The sequence below is a fragment of the Chiloscyllium plagiosum genome, chromosome 32, assembly GCF_004010195.1.
Source record: "Chiloscyllium plagiosum isolate BGI_BamShark_2017 chromosome 32, ASM401019v2, whole genome shotgun sequence".
Taxonomy (NCBI): Eukaryota; Metazoa; Chordata; class Chondrichthyes; order Orectolobiformes; family Hemiscylliidae; genus Chiloscyllium; species Chiloscyllium plagiosum.
Window position 1 is genome coordinate 39,891,453 of NC_057741.1, and position 17,914 is coordinate 39,909,366.

At 44.0% G+C, this 17,914-nt stretch overlaps 1 protein-coding gene across 2 annotated transcripts; it reads left to right on the forward strand.

Moving 5' to 3' along the window:
• The first annotated feature begins 205 nt into the window (after nt 1-205).
• Nucleotides 206-14,848, forward strand: LOC122539298. 2 transcript variants are annotated; one of them, XM_043673993.1, is made up of 6 exons: nt 206-338; nt 8,641-8,714; nt 10,363-10,401; nt 11,599-12,390; nt 13,683-13,830; nt 14,543-14,848. In XM_043673993.1, the coding sequence occupies exons 2-6, from the start codon at nt 8,661-8,663 to the stop codon at nt 14,581-14,583; spliced, it is 1,074 nt and encodes a 357-aa protein (XP_043529928.1). In that variant the 5' UTR covers nt 206-338; nt 8,641-8,660; the 3' UTR covers nt 14,584-14,848. The 2 variants fall into 2 exon arrangements, with proteins under 2 accessions (XP_043529928.1, XP_043529929.1); XM_043673994.1 differs by having other exon boundaries at nt 206-333.
• Nucleotides 14,849-17,914: the final 3,066 nt, after the last annotated feature.

The window sequence follows — 17,914 nt, forward strand, 5'->3', positions numbered from 1 at the left end:
ATGAACCTGTGCACAGTCAGCAAAGATTAACTGAGGGTAAATGAAACTATCACCCCCACCACCCCCCACCACCACCCCCTCACCTCCCAGTGACTAATGTCTGGAGGGTTGATGGTGGTGGTAACACCTCATTTCATCAGATCCTGGAAGCTGTGATTGGCTGTGACTAGGGCAGGGTCTGAAATCCAGGAGAATAAGTTTCCAGAGGCTGAGCGCTGCTCAGACACTGAGACTGATCTTGCTTCTCCAGCACGGTTTAGTCCATTCACAGCTGAGACAGACTTTGTGCCAGATCCTATTTGACTCCTGTGATCTCTGCATCTTTCTAAAGTGGTGAGGTAATGAGAGAAATATGTTAATCTCCTTCATGTTACGTTTATTCAAGTACAATAACTGAGTAACTGAAATATCAATTTAACAGTTTGAGAAATGTTCACCGATGTTATATCTTTGAAGAAAGAACTGAAAGCATTTGTCATCATTTGTAAGAAAACATTGAACAATAATTGCTTTCAGTATTTAAACTGATCTAAAGTAATTTTTAAAATGTTTGTATGCAATAATGACTTGTGTTTTGGAGATTCCCTCAGGAAAAGGATTTGTCATCACAAAAGTTTGCTGAGACTAAAATGCTCACATTCAAAATATTTGGAAGTGTTCCTGAATTTAATTAGAGAAATGTACTTGTCAACTGTCAGGAATTGTGTAATTTGTACATCTATTCTTTGACATTTAGGCTATGATAGGAAGCTTCTGGGGAGTTTAAAAATCACCTGGAGCATTTGTAGGAAATGCAGGTAGTTATTATCAGTGCTGTCTGGTTTTACTGAGGTGGATGGTTCTGTCCTCAGTGCTGGTGTTTAACATCTCTGTTCAGAAGCTATCACTCAGCTGCTGTGATTTACCTGTTGCACTCTGAGCAGTAATATTAGGCTGTATAGATTCTTCACAATCTTCAGGTTGCATTTGTACAAATCGCACCATGATTCCTGAACTTGCTGCCTGATCCCATCTGTCTCCAGCAGAAGGGGAAAGCCAGAAGCTCATCGATATTTAAATGGGAGGTGCCTACTTTAATTTCAACACACCTTGCTGCAATTTAAAAAAAAACTTGCTGAAGAATTCTGCCCTTGGGATAGCAGTCGTAAACCCAAATGCATTAATTCCTTGTGAAATGCTTTTCAAGAGTAATATGCACAAGTAAATATTTTTATTTAAAACATTTTAAAAGGGAATTCTCAGCTGAATACAGCATAATAATTTGTTTTATTTAACAGTGTACACTTTGGTTAGAGTTTACGCAATAATACCCTTTCACACAGTGTGCAGTTTCTCTTCGTTTTTACTTTTACTTGTTCTCATTTTGAACATTGAATAAATCTTGTTGACCTGACAGTAGGAAGGAGTTTAGTCTCAGGGTTAGATATCAGGTTAAAGATCATTGACCTGGAACATTAACTCAGCTTTTTTCTTCACCAGTGCTGCCTGACACGCTGAGTTTATCCAGAATTTCCGTCATTCTGATTTCAGATTTCCAGCTTCTGCAATGTTCACATTTTGTACTTGAATCTCCCTCCCTCTGCACCAGAGAGAATTTTAACTGATTTGCTGCTTTCTTCCCTTTTCTTTTGTCAGTGCATTATCTTCTTGTTGGTGAACACCTCTTCCTTGTCATCTCAAGGCAGTCTGCTGTAGCAGTGAGGACGGGGTCACTGTAAGAGTGAGACAGTATCAGGGAATCAGATCACACAAGAAAAGAATATTGGAGAAAGGACTTTGATAGCAGTTGAGTTTCCACTTTGGCGTAGTTGAGAAACTGGATTTTAAATATCCTCAAAACTGCTTTGGTTTCAGTAACTGTTCAAATTTCTTTGAATCTTTGTATCATGTCAAGCATAAGATCCCCCATGAGACAGCAGAGCGGAGAGAGCCCTATTTGTTTATTTTTCTTTAATTTAGGGAACATTCCTTTAATAGCTAAGGTGGTTTGTCAAGTCAGTGAAAGTGAGCCAGTCACAGAAAGTAACCTTTGTTCATGAGAGTGTTTAGTCCCCCTCGCTGTGGCTAGGCTGACTGAATGTCACTGGAAATGACTGGATTTGAGACTCTACTCAGTTACTTAACGTCCCCACTGCTGTACGCCAGTCAGTTTGTTTGAAAGTGTAACAAATGCTTGATATGGGTAACACTGTTAAAGGTGCTGCAGGGAAAGTGAGCACTTTGGCAAAGGAGTTCTTGAACTGAGACAATCTGGAGATTGTGTGGGATTGAGCTGCATCTGCAGCCAATTTCTCCACTGGATTCAGGTGATTCCATGTGGATGTAAAATGGAAGCCCCTGAGGTAACACCTGGGAATCTAGTCCGTCTCAACGTGAGCAGGCTCGTTACTCACCATCCACCCGCGATGTGCAATGGGAATTAGACTGAGGTATTTAAATCTCCCAGTTTGAAGATGTTATAACACAACAGATCACCAGTGGCACTTGAACCTAGCTCCCCCCCGCCAGCCCACAGGTAGTGACATTACTGCCACACCACTGTAACCTGATGAAATTAGATTCAGTACAGGGGACATGTCCAAGAATAGATAAATGTAATCCCATGTTAGGGGAGGTTATGGCCATGTGGTATTATTGCTGGACCTATTGATAGAGACCCAGGTAATGTTCTGGCAACATGGGTTTGAATCATATCATGGCAGAGGGTGGAATTTACATTCGATTAAAAACAAGGAAATAAAAGTTTAATAATGGCTATGAAGCAATTGTTAGGGATAAAACCCATCTGGTTCACTAATGTCCCTCAGGAGAAGAAACTACCATCCTGGTCAGGCTTATATGTGACTCCAGACCCACAGCAATGCGGTTGACTCTTAACTGCTCTCTGGGCAATTAGGGATGAGCAATGTCCTGACCAGAGATACCTACATCCTGTTGATGAATAAGTAAGATATATTCAATGAATATTCCCAGGCTATCACCTAAAGGGACTGAGCTGGCTCAGAGGTCAGCCCCTGGCCTGTTATCTCACAGCCTGTGGGTCACTTTCATTAACACTTTCCCGAGATGATGCTGATTGATTAAAATGAGGAAATGATGACATTTCCTACAGCAACTCGTTATCAGTAAGTTTTGATCATAAACTTATTTCTTTTCTCTTACAGCATGAGTTAGATCAAAATTACACACATGGTCTACATAAACTTTACCATCACAAAGAGGGAGGCCATTCAGCCCAACACCTTGTAGTGGTGCTAGCTCTGCAGGCAGAGCTGTTTAAACTGATCCCATTTCTCTGCTGTCTCTCCATATTCTTTAATGCTCTTCCTTATCCAAATACCTGACTATCCCCCTTTGTGTCAGTCCCCACATTGTACCAAGCTGCTGGGTGAACAGGAGAAACTCAGTAACAACCAGACAGGCCCGTGCTGTGGAGTCAGGAGAGACCTCAGGCCTGGGGAAGGGAGGAGAGGGGAGGACTGGAGAAGGCCCTCATGGGGAACATCCATGTGGAACCCTGGGGTCAAACCCGGGGCTGTACTGAGAAGGAGGGAGAGTGTCCCTGCACATTCTGTCAGCAGGTTTAACCCCTGGTGATGCCTATCCCCCCTCTGTAAAGCAGAGGGAACGGAGACTGAAAACAGTCATTGTGTGATCTGAGGATGGAAGGGATGTTTATTTGTTTACCTGGTTCCCAGGCAGAAACCTGTGTGGCTTCCTCTTCTGTTTATATTCAGAGTGACAAATTAGACAGGGCTGACCCCAACCACTGAACCCAGCACAGGCAGAGCATCCCACAGCCTCGCCATTCCTACTCCAGAGCTCAGTGAACAGTATTTAATTAAGGCAATTTGAGTTGGGCATGTTGGCAAGAGGGAATGGGTTGGTCAATGAAACCCCAAATAGTGGGAAATAATTTAGTTGAATGGCAGAGCAGGTTGGAAGGGCTGAATGGCCTCCTCCTGCTCCTATTCTCTATGTTTTGATGATGTTGGGTCCCTCCATCAGGCACCTTGTCACCGCCCTCCAATGTGTTTGGTGATGGGCTAGTAAACTGCAGTGCCACCACCTCATCACCATTCCCCACCCTGTCTCCCATTTCCCCAGTAGTGGGGTGGGGTGGGGTGTGGGGAGGGCACAGTGAAGGTGTCCAGTGGCCTTTGGGTCTTTCGGGGGGTTTAAATGGTGGGGCAAGAAACAACTCTGTCGCAACACTCCTGCTCTGAGAGTTTGGGAGTAATACCTTCCCACCAACCATACACCCCCACACCCATTCTCCCCTCCGTCCCCCAGCACCCTCTTCTGTCTCCCCCCTACTCTGTTGTCACATTCCTGAAGTAGAGGAGAGTGGAGTGGGTGCTCCCCGACCCCTCTGGTGGATAGAATGAATATATGGGTCTCAGTGTTAGCTGTGGTCCAGCCGCTGTCAGCTGATCCATCCTCAAGGCCACAGGGGGGTTATGTTCCTCACAGTTTGGCTGCTTATTGTAGCTCTCCTCTTAATGGTGCTCCGCCCACGGCGGGGGGGGGGGGCGGGGGGGTGGGGGGTGGAGGTGTAGGGCACTGAGGGAGGCACCAACATGGTCACAAGAGTCTCCCTTTGTTTCCAGGACAGAGCTTGATTTAATCTGCACTCTGTATCCTGAAGGAATGGTGTTCCTGAGTTGAACAGGCCCTGATCCCAGGCTGCACAGTCCTGCAGTGAGAGGAGGATTGCTCAGACTGGATTGGATACATGTTGCTCGAGACAATTTCCAGAATGAGGGGAGAATACATCCAGTAATTGTGTATAATCAGACAGTAGATGTCTCAATCCCCAAGATCCTGTCCGTAATTAACCTGAGAAGTTAAAGATTTTTACAGCATTGTTACAAACTGCTACACACTTGGCAATTAGAATCATAGAAATGTACAGTATGGAAACCGACCCTTCGGTCCAACACATCCATGCTGACCTGATATCTTAACCTAATCTAGTCCCATTTGCCAGCATTCAGCCCATATCCCTCTAAACCCTTCCTATTCATAATCCCATCCAGATGCCTTTTAAATGCTGTAATTGTACCAGCCTCCACCACTTCCTCTGGCAGCTCAATCCATACACGTACCACTCTCTGTGTGAAAAAGTTGCCCCTTAAGTCTCTTTTATACCTTTCCCCTCTCACTCTAAACCTATGCCCTCTAGTTCTGGACTCCCCCACCCTAGGGAAAAAACTTTGTCTATTTATCCGATCTATGCCCCTCATGATTTTATAAACCTCTATAAGATCACCCCTCAGCAGCGATATGGATATGAAAAGAGAAAGTTACATGAGAACATTTTATCTTCTATCCATTTTATTTTAGGGTGTGTGCAATGGGTTATAACATGATTCCAATTTTCCTTCTGTTTAAGTTGAGCAGTGTCTCTACCACAACGTGTATGATGTTGGACTCAGGCACTTTGTCTGAGCTGTGACCTTTCTAAAACCCGGGGACGTTAGAAAGACACAACTTTAACTGAACACAAGAAGCTGACATCATGTTGACCGCTCTGCTTTCATGTTGTCAGGGTCCTGAGCTGTGGTTTACCAGCCAATCACAGGCAGGATTTGAAGTTTGGATTCCTCATGGTCCTGGCACTGTTACAGTGGGTTTCCTGGCAGCTGTCATCAAACGAGAGACTGTGGGAGCGTTCTGTTTACACTGCCAAAGAGAAAACAAGCAAACAGAAACAGAACTCACTCACCTAGAGCCAACAGTGATAGATTCCCCCTGAACCCGCACTGCCCCTCCCCCAATTCCTCCGCATTACCAATCTCTCATCACCATCCTCCCACTCCTCACCCTCTCTCGTTCTCACCTCTTTCTCAGTGACCCATCATTGCCTAACTCCCCACATCCCCCTATTCACCTCCCAGCTTCCTCTCCCCCAACCCCACTCAGACATCAAACTTTAGGACGACTGAGAGAGGAATGTTTTGAAGATGTTCTGATTTCCCACAAAGCATCACATTTAACGTTCTTGAGTTCAAATTTCTTCACGTTAGCCCTCCACGGTTCTGTAACCTTGTTCGTCTCCACAACCAATCCATTTCTCTCAATCCAATCATTGCTATTAAGAAGGAGGAGGTGTTGGGTGTTTTGAAAAACATTAAGTTAGATAAAACCCCAGAGTCAGATGGAATTTATCCCAGGGTACTGAGGGAGGCCAGGGAGGAGATTTCTAGAGCCTTCTGGAGATCTTTGTATCCTCTTTAGTCACAGGAGAGAAGGACTAGGGAATAGCCAACATTGTTGCTTTGTTTAAGAAGGGCAACAGGGGACATTTTTCTGGCTGGCGGCCTGTGACCAGTGGTGCGCAAGGATCAGTGCTGGGACCCCTGTTGTTTATAATAAATATTAAATGACATGGATGAAAATGTAGGTGGTCTGGTTAGTAAGCTTGCAGGCAACATGAGCATTGGTGGAGTTGTGGATAGTGAGGAAGGCTGTCAAAGGATACAACAGGATATAGATCAGTGTAAAGTTGGGTGGAGAATTGGCAGATGGAGTTTAATCCAGACAAGTCTGGGATGATGCATTTTGGGAGGTCAAATGCAAGAGGAGAGTGTAGAGTAAATGGCTGGACTGTTCGGAGCCTTGATATACAGAGGGATCTTGGGGTGCGAGTCCATAGCTCCCTGAAACTGACAAGACAGTTGGATAAGGTAGTAAAGCATGCTTACCTTCATCGGTCATGACATTGAGTATAAAGATTGGAAAGTCATGTTGCAGCTTTATAAGACTTGAGTTAGACTACAGTTGGAGTATTATGTACAGTTCTGGTCACCACACTGTAGGAAGAATTTGGAGTCTTTGGGGACTGTGCAGAAGAGGTTTACCAGGATATGGCCCAGATTGGAGTGTATTAGCTAGAAGGAGAGGTTGGACAAACTTGGATTGTTTGCACAAGAGCGTTGGAGACTGAGGCTCAAACCCACATTCCTGCCTATTTCTGATAACCTTTTCTAGAGTCATAGAGCTGTACAGCGTGGAAGCAGATCCTTCAATCCAACTCGACCATGCCGACCAGATATCCTAAATTAATCTAGTCCCATTTGCCAGCACCTGGCCCATATCCATCTAAACCCTTCCTATTCATATACCCATCCAGATGCCTTTTAAATTCTGTAATTGTACCAGCCTCCACCACATCCTCTGGCAGCTCATTCCACACATGCACCACTCTCTGCGTGAAAAGGTTGCCCCTTAGGTGCCTTTTATATCTTTCCCCTCTCACCTTAAACCTATACTGTCTAGTTTAGGACACCCTGACCTCAGGGAAAAGACTTTTTCTATTTATCCTATCCATGCCCCTCATGATTTTATAAACCTCTATAAGTTCACCCCTCAGCCTCCGACGCTCCAGGGAAAACTGCCCCAGCCTGTTCCGCCTCTCCCAATAGCTCAAATCCTTCAACCCTGGCAACATCCTTGTAAATCTTTTCTGAACCCTTTCAAATTTTGCAACATCCTTTTGCTTAACCACAAATCTATCTCTGCCATAAAATATTCAGGATTCTGTTGCCACCACCTTTTCAAGAAAAGAGTTCCAAAGGCCCAACCTTCTAAAGGAAAAGAAAATTTCTCATCTCTATTTCAAAGGGGTGACCCCTGATGTTTAATCAGTGACCCCAATTCAAGATTCACCCACAAGAGGAAAGGCCACCTCCATATCCACCCTGTCAAGGTCCTACTGGGCCTTTCATGTTTCAGTCACATTGCCTCTTACCCTTGTAAAGGCCGCCTGAGACAACCTGCTCATGTCAGATGTGAGCCTGAGAAACCTCTCTGAATCACCAGCAACACATTGGCATCCTTCTGTAAGCCAGGTGACAGTACACAGGACCCCAGACACAGTCTCACCGCCCCTCTCAATAAATAATAACCTTCTATTCACCTTCCTAGTTATTCGTTGGACCTGCTAGGACACCAAGATCCCTCTGCAATCTCTCACTATTTAGATAATGTGTTCCTTTTTACCTTCTTCCTTCCAAAATGGATAATTTCACGTTTTCCCACATCATACGGTATTCCATTTGCCAGGTTTTTTTGTCCACTCCCATAATGTATCCATATCCTTTTGCAACCTCCTTATGTCCTTGTCACAGCTGAGTTTCCAGCCTGTTGTCTTGTCTGGGGTGAAAGGAATTCAAGGATATTTTGGAAAATCTGCAGCAGATGGTTGGAGTAGGTGGATCAGCCATGATCCTATTGAATAGCAGGGCAGGCTCAAAGGGCCGAATGGCCTACTCCTCTTCCTATTTTTATGTTTCTATGTGTCATCAGCAAATTTGACAAATAATCTTTAGCTCTTTCATTCAATTTATTTATAAAAACTGAGAACATTAAAGGTTCCAGTGCATGACTTATTTTAGTTTGCCAACCTGAAAAATACCTATTTATTTCTACATCCTATTTTCTGAGTCAGACAACCTTCACTCCCTACCTCCGAAATCATGAGCTTTCATTTTCTATAATATTCTTAAATGCGAACCTTATCAAGTGGCTGTGGAAATCTATTGTCATCAGAATAAAAGAGGAAGTGACTGTTCTGAACCATTGTCCAATTCCCATTTCACACCATGATCTCGAATGAACCCAGTTCTTGCTTTCCAGATCCAAATCCGCACAGAAAGATGCAAACTGTGGTTTTGACCTTGTGCCTGGTGGTCGTGGCGTTGGCCAATCCTGTAAGTATCACCTTTTTTTTCAAAATAAGAAGATGTTTGCTCATGAAAATAAAGTGGAAACTTTTGTATCAGGCATTGATTCTGAAGGGGTTAACAATCTGGTTGCATTAGCTCCACCCATCCTGTTGATGTCACACACAGTCTGTCTCTCAGTGAGAAGCAGCTTGCTGGACATATCATCATTTTAGATTAGATTAGCTTCCCTACAGTGTGGAAACAGGCCCTTCGGCCCAACAAGTCCACACCGACCCGCCGAAGAGTAACCCACCCAGACCCATTTCCCTCTGACGAATGCACCTAACACTATGGGCAATTTAGCATGGCCAATTCACCCTAACCTGCACATCTTTGGATTGTGGGAGGAAACCGGATTGTTTGCAAATTCCTTGCAGTCATTAAAGTTGATGCTGTTGTGTTTCAAGAAGAGTTTCAGAGTGAATTTTTCATGTTTTCTTTCTCTGCCCTGGATCAGTAAACACGAGCTGAACATAGAGACAGAGTGCCCAGTCTATTACAGCTCAGCACATGGGAGTTTGCCTAAGCTGGCTTCAAGGTAGAAATATGTGTAAATATAATTTTGTACAAGTAAGGAATGTCTTGGGTTTGTTTGTTGGGTAGAGTCAAACTCCAGTGTCCGTTTGTTCTTCATGTGCTACTGCACAGAACCGAACTACATTCAGTGACAATGGATCTATATAAAGATACTGTTAGGAATCAAATGTATTTCTGAAATTACAAAACAACACTAGCAATGGCCTTCTCACTGAATCAAAGAAGTGAAGCAAGGGCTCTTGTGTTTTTCTCTTGTGCTTTTCTGTGTCACTACCCCAGAAAAGGAGTGGCATGGTGGCTCAGTGGTTAGCACTGCTGCCTCATAGTGCTAGGGACCCGGCTTCAATTCCCACCTTAGGTAACTGTCTAGATGGAGTTTGCACGTTCCCCCTGTTTTGCTCTAGTTTCCTCCATTAGTCCACAGATGTGCAAGATAGGGTGGATTGGCTGTACCAAATTGCTCATAGTGTTCAGAGATGTGTAGGTTAGGAGCATTAGTCATAGGGTAAATATAGGGCAGGGGAATGAGTCTCTATGGGTTACTCTTTAGAGGGTTGGCATGGACTTGTTGGGCCTATATCCACACTGTAGGGATTTGATAAAACACTTGACCTACAGCCCAGGTCTGTACAAGAATGTGGAAATAGTAACTGATCACACCATGACTTTCACTGACTTGTGAAAGTCTTTGTTGTCAAACCCCAGGGAAGGCTAGGCTGATTCCATTGGGTTTCCTCATCAGTGGGGGGCCGTTTGACAGAGGAAGCTGAGGAGGTTCTGGAAATGGTCAACGTACCCCAGATGGAAATGGAAATGGAAACTGTGGATGGAATTATGGATAGAAAGGAAAACAGAGGTCAGCAACCCGGAATCCTGCTTACCCAACCTCAGAGTAAGGATAACCCAAGAGTCGGTAACAGGAGAAACCCTGGAGGATTCTCACCAGGAATATTAGTAATTTCTCCAAAATCCCAAAGGCATCCCCACAGGGAAACCTGAAAATGAGAGGATGTTATTCTGTTACTGAGACAATCCTAACCGTTCCATTGTACACTCCACAATGTTATTAACATTGGTCTCCATTTCATTTTCACAGCTTCGGAAAGCCAGAGACCTGGAGAGTGGTAGTCGGGAGGTAAACTCTCATTTTCCATTATTCTTACCATACTGCCATTTTATTCTGCTTTTTAAATATCAAGTTATTTACAATAAAGCTATAACGTTCACAGAAATGTGTCAAGGCAATTCATAAAGACACAGGAATTGATTAGAGTCGAGAGTGTGGCTCTGGAAAAGGACAGCAGGTCAGGCAGCATACGAGGAGCAGGAGAATCGACGTTTCGGGCAAAAGCCCTTCATCAGGAATGATGCCCAAAAAGTCGATTCTCCTGCTCCTCGGATGCTGCCTGACCTGCTGTGCTTTTCCAGAGTCACACTTTTCAACTCTGACTCTTCAGTATCTGCGGTCCTCACTTTCTCACAGGAATAGAGGAGTAGGTGAGCGGTTTGTGCGTTCATTTTCTGAAGTAGTTGATTGTGATGGAGACAGATACAAAGCTCTATGAGGAACAGGGATTGGAGTAATGCCTTCCTCACTAATCAATAAAGTCATTGATATCTACCTCAACTCAAGCATCAACATTTTTGTTTAACCAGTCAAGTGATGTGGGTGTTTTAGCTGGGCCCAGTTTTTATTGCCCATCCCTAATTGCCCAGAGGGCAGTTAAGAGTCATCCACATTGGTGTGGGTCTGAAGTCACATGTAGGGCCAGACTGGGTAGGGAGGACAGTTTCCATCCTGAAGGGTCACTAATGAACCAGATGGGTTTTACCTGACAATCAACATCATTAAACTTTTAATTTCAGATCCTTATTAAATTCAAATTCCACCATCTGCCATGATGTTGCCATCAAGCCCAGGTTAATAGTTGAAGCAATTATACCTTATTGAGTCCTGGGGCCCAGAAATGCAGGTTTCAGCAGCTCAGAAGCTGGAGTCAGGCTGAAGGCAGCCAATCACTGTGGAAGCAGGAGCCTTCGGTAAGGCTGGAATAGAAAATATCCTCATGCTTTCTCACCACAACATATGCCCCGGTCCTTCAACTTAGATACACCCCACTTCCTGGTTAATGAGGAATTAATGTCCACCCAAAGTTAATAATGTTATTTCTCAAGTCATGAAACCTCAGTGAAACATTTTTGGGACCGGTTGGAGGTTTTGAATATGGACATTTTGCTTCTTTCTTTCTATTGTGTCTTTTCGCCTCAGTCTAGTTTTACAATAACCTTCAAGAGTATTTGTTAATATTGTGTCTTTTTTTTGTACTTACAGAATAACTATCGTTATTATGGACAGTTTTATCCACCTTTATACAGACCTTATTATCCTTTTCAGCCTGGATACCCCAGGGTACCATTCAGTCCATATTACCCCATCTATCCCCAATTCCCTGGCTACTTCCCAAGCTACAACAAACTCCCTCAGTATCCAAACTTCCCTCAGTATCCAAACTATGGACCTGTATATAATGGGTTTTCAAGGAATTCCAATTCCGAACTCTCCAAGATAAAGGAAGATAATATTGTGGGACAAGGTGATCCACAAGAATATTCTGTGCTAAGCAATCCTAGACCTCTCAGCATAAGTTCTGAGGTTTCATTTGAAGATTCAAGCAGTATGGAATATACTGATTTCATGCCCTATGAGAATGTCCCATATGGTGGGCCGGGTTATGAGGTCCCTGGAGATCCAGATAATGAGGAACCGTTCGCACCAGATAATGAGGACTCCTTTCTACCAGGTAATGAGGGACCTTTTACACCAAGTGTTGATCCCAATGCTGTGGATGTTGGGGTTGAACAGGAATCGGAGACTGATGTTTCGAATCCAGAGCAACCTGTCCTCCCATACACTGACTCTGTGCAAGGAGGGGACCCATTGGGCTCAAACGTTGAAGATGATTCTGTGATCAGTGAGAGCCACAAGGGGCTGAACCAACAAAACACAATCTCTGAGCACAGATTGGACGTGAACCGTGATGGAAACATGAATAATGAACAATTTGCCAATCAGCAAATGTCAAATGGAAATTTGGACGAAGATGATCAAACTGAAGAGGATGAGGTATTTTTCTTCTGTTTTTGCAATTTACAGCCAGGTAGTTGAAGAGATTAGTTAATTATTGATATGATATAAGGGGCTGAATCTTCTCACCCTCTTACATCTAAGATAGGAGTAGGAGTAGGCCATTTGGCTCCTTGAACCTGCTCTGCCATACAATATGATCATTGAGTTCAATGCTCTAATCCCATCTTCATCCGATGACACCGGATGTGGTCAGGTGAGGATCCATTCTGATTCACATCTTGGTGTCTTTAAGAACAGTGCTCTCCAAGAATGCTGCAACACCTCTGGCATCAATGACATCAGAGACACAGGCCATTCGGCCCACTGGTCAGTGTGATATTACTGCTCCTCACTAGCCTCTTCCCACAGCAATTACTACATCCCACCCTGCCCCCTTTCCTTCCACGCATTTCTCTCTCTCCCTCTCTGTGTTGCTGTTGGATATATCCAAGTTGGAACCCTCCAAGTTCAGTACTGAGCAGCTGTGCCTGAACCAAAAATGCCAATAGTTATAAAACAGCATGTCCTCACGCTTCCCTCCTCAGATTCCCACAGTGCCAAAGACTCCTGTTCCCAATGCAACATCTCATATTTCCAGCTGGTTGCCAGACTCTCTCCGAACACTTTCTCCCCAGCCCAGGAGAAAGTGAGGACTGCAGATGCTGGAGATCAGAGTCAAAAAGTGTGGTGCTGGAAAAGCACAGCCGGTCAGGCAGCATCCGAGGAGCAGGAGAGTCAACGTTTTGGGAATTCCTGATGAAGGGCTTATGCTCGAAACGTTGATTCCTCTGCTCCTTGGATGCTGCCTGACCGGATGTGCTTTTCCAGCACCTCACTTTTTGTCTCTTTCTCCCCAGCCTCCTGGACAGGCTGGGTAACACTTTCCAACATTTGTAGCAAGGATCTTCCACATGCAGTTGAACATTTGTCCGAATTCAGCCACTTTAGCAAATAATTAGTTGAGGACCAAAGTCAAAGCCTCATGTCCCTTGAAATTGTTGTTTAAACATCCTTCAGTCTGGCAGTGTTTTGGCACAGTGCTGATCCAGGAACCTGGCTTCGAGAGGTGGGTCTCAGCATGTCTGAGCAGGTGGGTGAAGGATGTCTGGAACAGTCTGTACCGATATTCAGTTGTCACATTTCTAAGGATCACACCTTGTTATGGATGCTTTAAAAAAACTAACATTGGGTTGGCCCAGTCCCAATTCTACAATTTCAAAGTAATTTCCAATCTCTTCGAAAGTCATTCATCCCAGGATACTGATGGAATCATTTCCTCCTGTTCATAGGCTTGGAATGTTGGTTTCAGCTTAGTGGATGTGGACTCAATTGGCCTTTCCAATGATTATGACGTTGATGGAATTGAAGAAGCTGATTCCAATAAGGAGGATAATGACGAGGAATCAAATGAAGATAACAGTGAACAAAATGAAGCCGGTGAGTATCACCTGAGGGTGGATTTACTGACAACAACATGAACAACTTGCATGCTCGGGTCAGATATGTCCTGGTCTGTTCTTAGGGCTCTTGTGCCACAATGGTAGTGTCTCTGTCTCTGAGCCAGGACACTGGGCTCAAGGGCCTACCTGATCCAGAGGGATGTCATAATATTTCTGCTCTGTTTTGGTTAACTAAGTGACAGTAGCTTGACACTAAGTCTAACCTTTAAGCTGGAATGCTTATTTTCACCATTCCATTAGCAACAATGAAATTGATCTTAGTGGCTGGGCTGTTTGTTGTGTTTGATTATTTATTCAGGGAATGTGGATGTTGCTGGTTGGACCCAGCGTTTATCACCCATCCCTAGCTGCCCTAGGGAGGGTGGTGAAGAGTTGTCTCCTTCCATCAGCAACAGTCTATTCTAACAGTAGATACGCTCACAATGCCATCTTGAGGATGTTTGGTCTGAATTTTCAATCTACAGTTTTTACCATTTTGTACTGTAGTAGTGATAAAGGAAGAATGTGTAGTTTAGAGATACTCACTCAAGACAATAGGCAGAGGTTGAGGTGAGGATTCACTCTCTTGAGGTGACATTAGATGGTCTTGGTGATGACAAGTACAAGATTTGAAGACTACCTCTGGTTTGAGTAATTGTTATGGAGATTTCTGAAAATTCATTCAGTGTGAATTATTCTTTCTGTTTCAGAGGACAGTAATCCCTACCTGGTCCTCCAGGATGCTGATTAACTGAATTAAAGGAGATGGTGGACGTAAGGTTCGGTTCCTTGTCCATGTTCTAGTCTTTGCTCTATTCAACGTGGTGCTGATGGACAGTTCTGGTCACTTGCATGACTGCACGTGTTATAGAAGGGAGCACTTTTCTTTTTACAGCTTAAAGACATTTATTTTATTTGGGGCATAAGGTTTCTGGTGTTGTATAGATTACATCATACAAAGGTCTGAACAGTTCCTCATCAACACCCTCAAGATTCTACCAAGGTGGTTCTGCATCTAAAAAACCCGAAATAATAATGAACTTGCACACAACTACTTTTCAGCGTTTTTGAGATGTGGGGTTGCTAGCATTTACTGTTCATCCCGAGCTACATTTGAGAAGGTGGGGGTGAGCTGCCTTCTTAAATCACTGCAGTCCATGTGCTGTAGGTAGACCCACAATGCCCCTTAGGAAGGGAATTCCAGGATTCTGACCCACTGACACTGAAGGAACAGCGATATATTTCCAAGTCAGGATGGTGAGGGGCTTGGGGGGGAACTTGCAGGGGGTGGTGTTCCCATGTATCTGCTGCTCCTTGTCCTTCTAGATGGAAATGATCTTGGTTTTGGAAGTCCTGTTAAAGGAGCATTGGTGGCTTACTACAGTCAAATTCACTTTTAAATATTAGGGCACATCTGTTTTATGTAGCATTTAATGTTAAGCAATCAAAGAAATATGATATTAAGGACTTAGACATTGTATCAGACAGTGCTGACCCGTTGATCTGTACATGTTTATATTATCTGTATATCGGCATATCTGTGAGAGATAAAAGGCTTTAAAATGTTATTCTAATGAATAGGACTTGTTTGTGTAGATCGCTTGTATCTGCTCTTGTTGAATCTATTTGATAAATTTTACTCAATAAAATATTTTCAGAAAATCTTTTGTTCAGGAGTGATTTTAATTGTGTGGATGTTTGGGGCATGATGTAACAATTGCCCAGGGTGGGTGGCACGGTGGCTCAGTGGTTAGCACTGCTGCCTCACATCACCAGGGTCCCAAGTTCAATTCCTGCCTTGGGTGACTGCCTGCATGGAGTTTGCACATTCTCCCCCCTTGCCTGTGTGGGTTCCCTTCTTGTCTTCCCCCCTGTAATCCAAAGACGTGCAGGTCGGGCAAATGAGCCATGTTAAATTGTCCATAATGTTAGGTGCATTAGTCAGGGGTAAGTAGAGGTGCAGGTGGGTTACTCTTTGGAGGGCCAATGTAGACTTGTTGAGCCAAGTGGTATGTTTCCATACTGTAGGGAATCTAATCATGTTATTTTAATATTGTTGAATGACAGACATAGACACAAGCCTGGGCTCATATTTCTGGATGATTGCAATGAATAATCGAATTGCCGTAGTGCAGATAGAAGTGATTCAGCCTGTTAATTCTTCACTGACCCTCCAAAAATCATCCTACAGACCCACCCTGTCCCCATAAACCATGGCTAACCCACCTAGCCTACATATTCCTGGACACTATGGGTAATTTAGTATGGCCAATCCATCGAACCTGTACCTCTTTGGGAGGAAACCCATGCAGACACGGGGAGAATGTGCAACCTCTACATAGACAGTCGCCTGAGGCTGGAATTGAATCTGGGAGGTGCTGTGAGGTAGCAGTGCTAACCACTGAGCCACTGTGCTTCCCCAAATTCCAGCCCAATGGAATGTGTTTGAAGCTCCCACAGTGTTTCAGCAATTACTGAATCTACCTTTCCCTTTCACATCTTTCTCTCTCTCTGGCTGCACTTTATACCATTCATTCTATTTCTCTCCTTCTGATATCCCTCCATTTCCTCAAATCCCTATCCTCCCTTGCAGCCCTTCAGTTTCTTGTGGCCACCATCATCCCTGTGCTATCTGTTCTCATTCCTTCTTTGTTTCAGATGGCTTTACCAGCCTGTCGTCAGTCTGTACCATACAGCTTGGACCCAACTGACTCTGACAGCCCAGAACAGAGCAGTCCAGAAAGCACAGCAATGGCTCTACATCCTCAGCAGGCTAAGGAAATTCAGCATGTCCACAAGGGGTGTTACCAATTTTTACTGATGCACCGTAGAAGGAATCCTATCTGGATGCGTCACAGCATGGTTTGTCTACTGCTCTACCAAGACTGCAAGAAACTACAGTGTCATAAACACAGCCCAGCCTCCCATCCACTGACTCCATCTACAATTCCAGCTGCCTCAGGAAAGCAGTCAACATCATCAGAGACCCCTCCAACCCAGTTAGACTCTCTTCCACCCTCTTCCATGAGGCAGAAGATACAACAGATTTAAGAACAGCTTCTTCCCCACTATTATCAGACTTCTGAATAGATCTCTTATATAAAAGAGCTGATCTTTCTCTGTACCTTTTCTGTTGTTGTAACACTATATTCTGCATTCTATTCTATTATCCTGATGTACTTATGTAGGGTCTGATTTGTCTGGTTAGCATGCAAAACAGTACTTTTCCCTGTATCTCAGTACATGGGACAATAATAAATCAAATCAAATCAATTCAAACCAAAGTGAATGTGCCTACACATCACTTTAACAGAGTCTCCCCTTAGTCTCTGAATGCCCAAGTTCTGTCCTCAGATTTTCTCACTGCTGAGTATTTCCTCAATTCCCTTTTGAAAGTTATTCTTAAATCTGTGCTAGCCTTTCAGACAGTGCATTCCAGATCATAACAACACACTGTGTCAAAAGAAATTTCCTCAATTTCCTACCAATCTTCAAACCTGTGTCCCTCCTGCAAGTGAGAATAGCTTCTTATTTATTCAGTCAAACACTTCATGACTTTGAATATCTCAGTTAAATTTCTTGTAAACCTCCCACTTTGTTCTAAGGAGAATAATCCCAAATCCTTCAATCTCTCAAAGGAACTGAATTCCCTCATTCCTGCTCCATTTCCAATCAGGGCTCCCTCTTTGAGACATTCTTCCAAAAATGTGAACATAAAACTGCAGCAGAGTCCAAGACAGTCACCTGGCAGTGAGCTGAACTGAAATGGTGAGCTGCTAATGAGACCTGGGCTCAATTCAATGTGGAGGTGTCAGAGTTAACAGTGATGTGCAGTTGGGAGTAATGCCAGAGCTGGGAGAGATGTCGGTACTGGGAGTTGATGTGGAATTTGGGAGCGATGTCGAAATTGGGAAACAGGTGGGTGCTGGGAATGATGTAGATGTTGGACTTGGGAGTGAGATGGGATTTGGGAGTGAGACAGGATTTCGGAGTGATGTGGGATTTGGGAGTGAGGTGGGATTTGGGAGTGATGGGGGATTTGGGAGTGATGGGCAATTTGGGAGTGAGGTGGGAGTTGGGAT

Coding starts and splice junctions, on each gene's coding strand:
- LOC122539298 (XM_043673993.1), top strand. CDS start 8,661: ATGCAAACTGTGGTTTTGACCTTGTGCCTGGTGGTCGTGGCGTTGGCC. Junction 10,402..11,598: donor TGGAGAGTGGTAGTCGGGAG/GTAAACTCTCAT, acceptor TTGTACTTACAG/AATAACTATCGTTATTATGG. Junction 12,391..13,682: donor ATCAAACTGAAGAGGATGAG/GTATTTTTCTTC, acceptor TCCTGTTCATAG/GCTTGGAATGTTGGTTTCAG.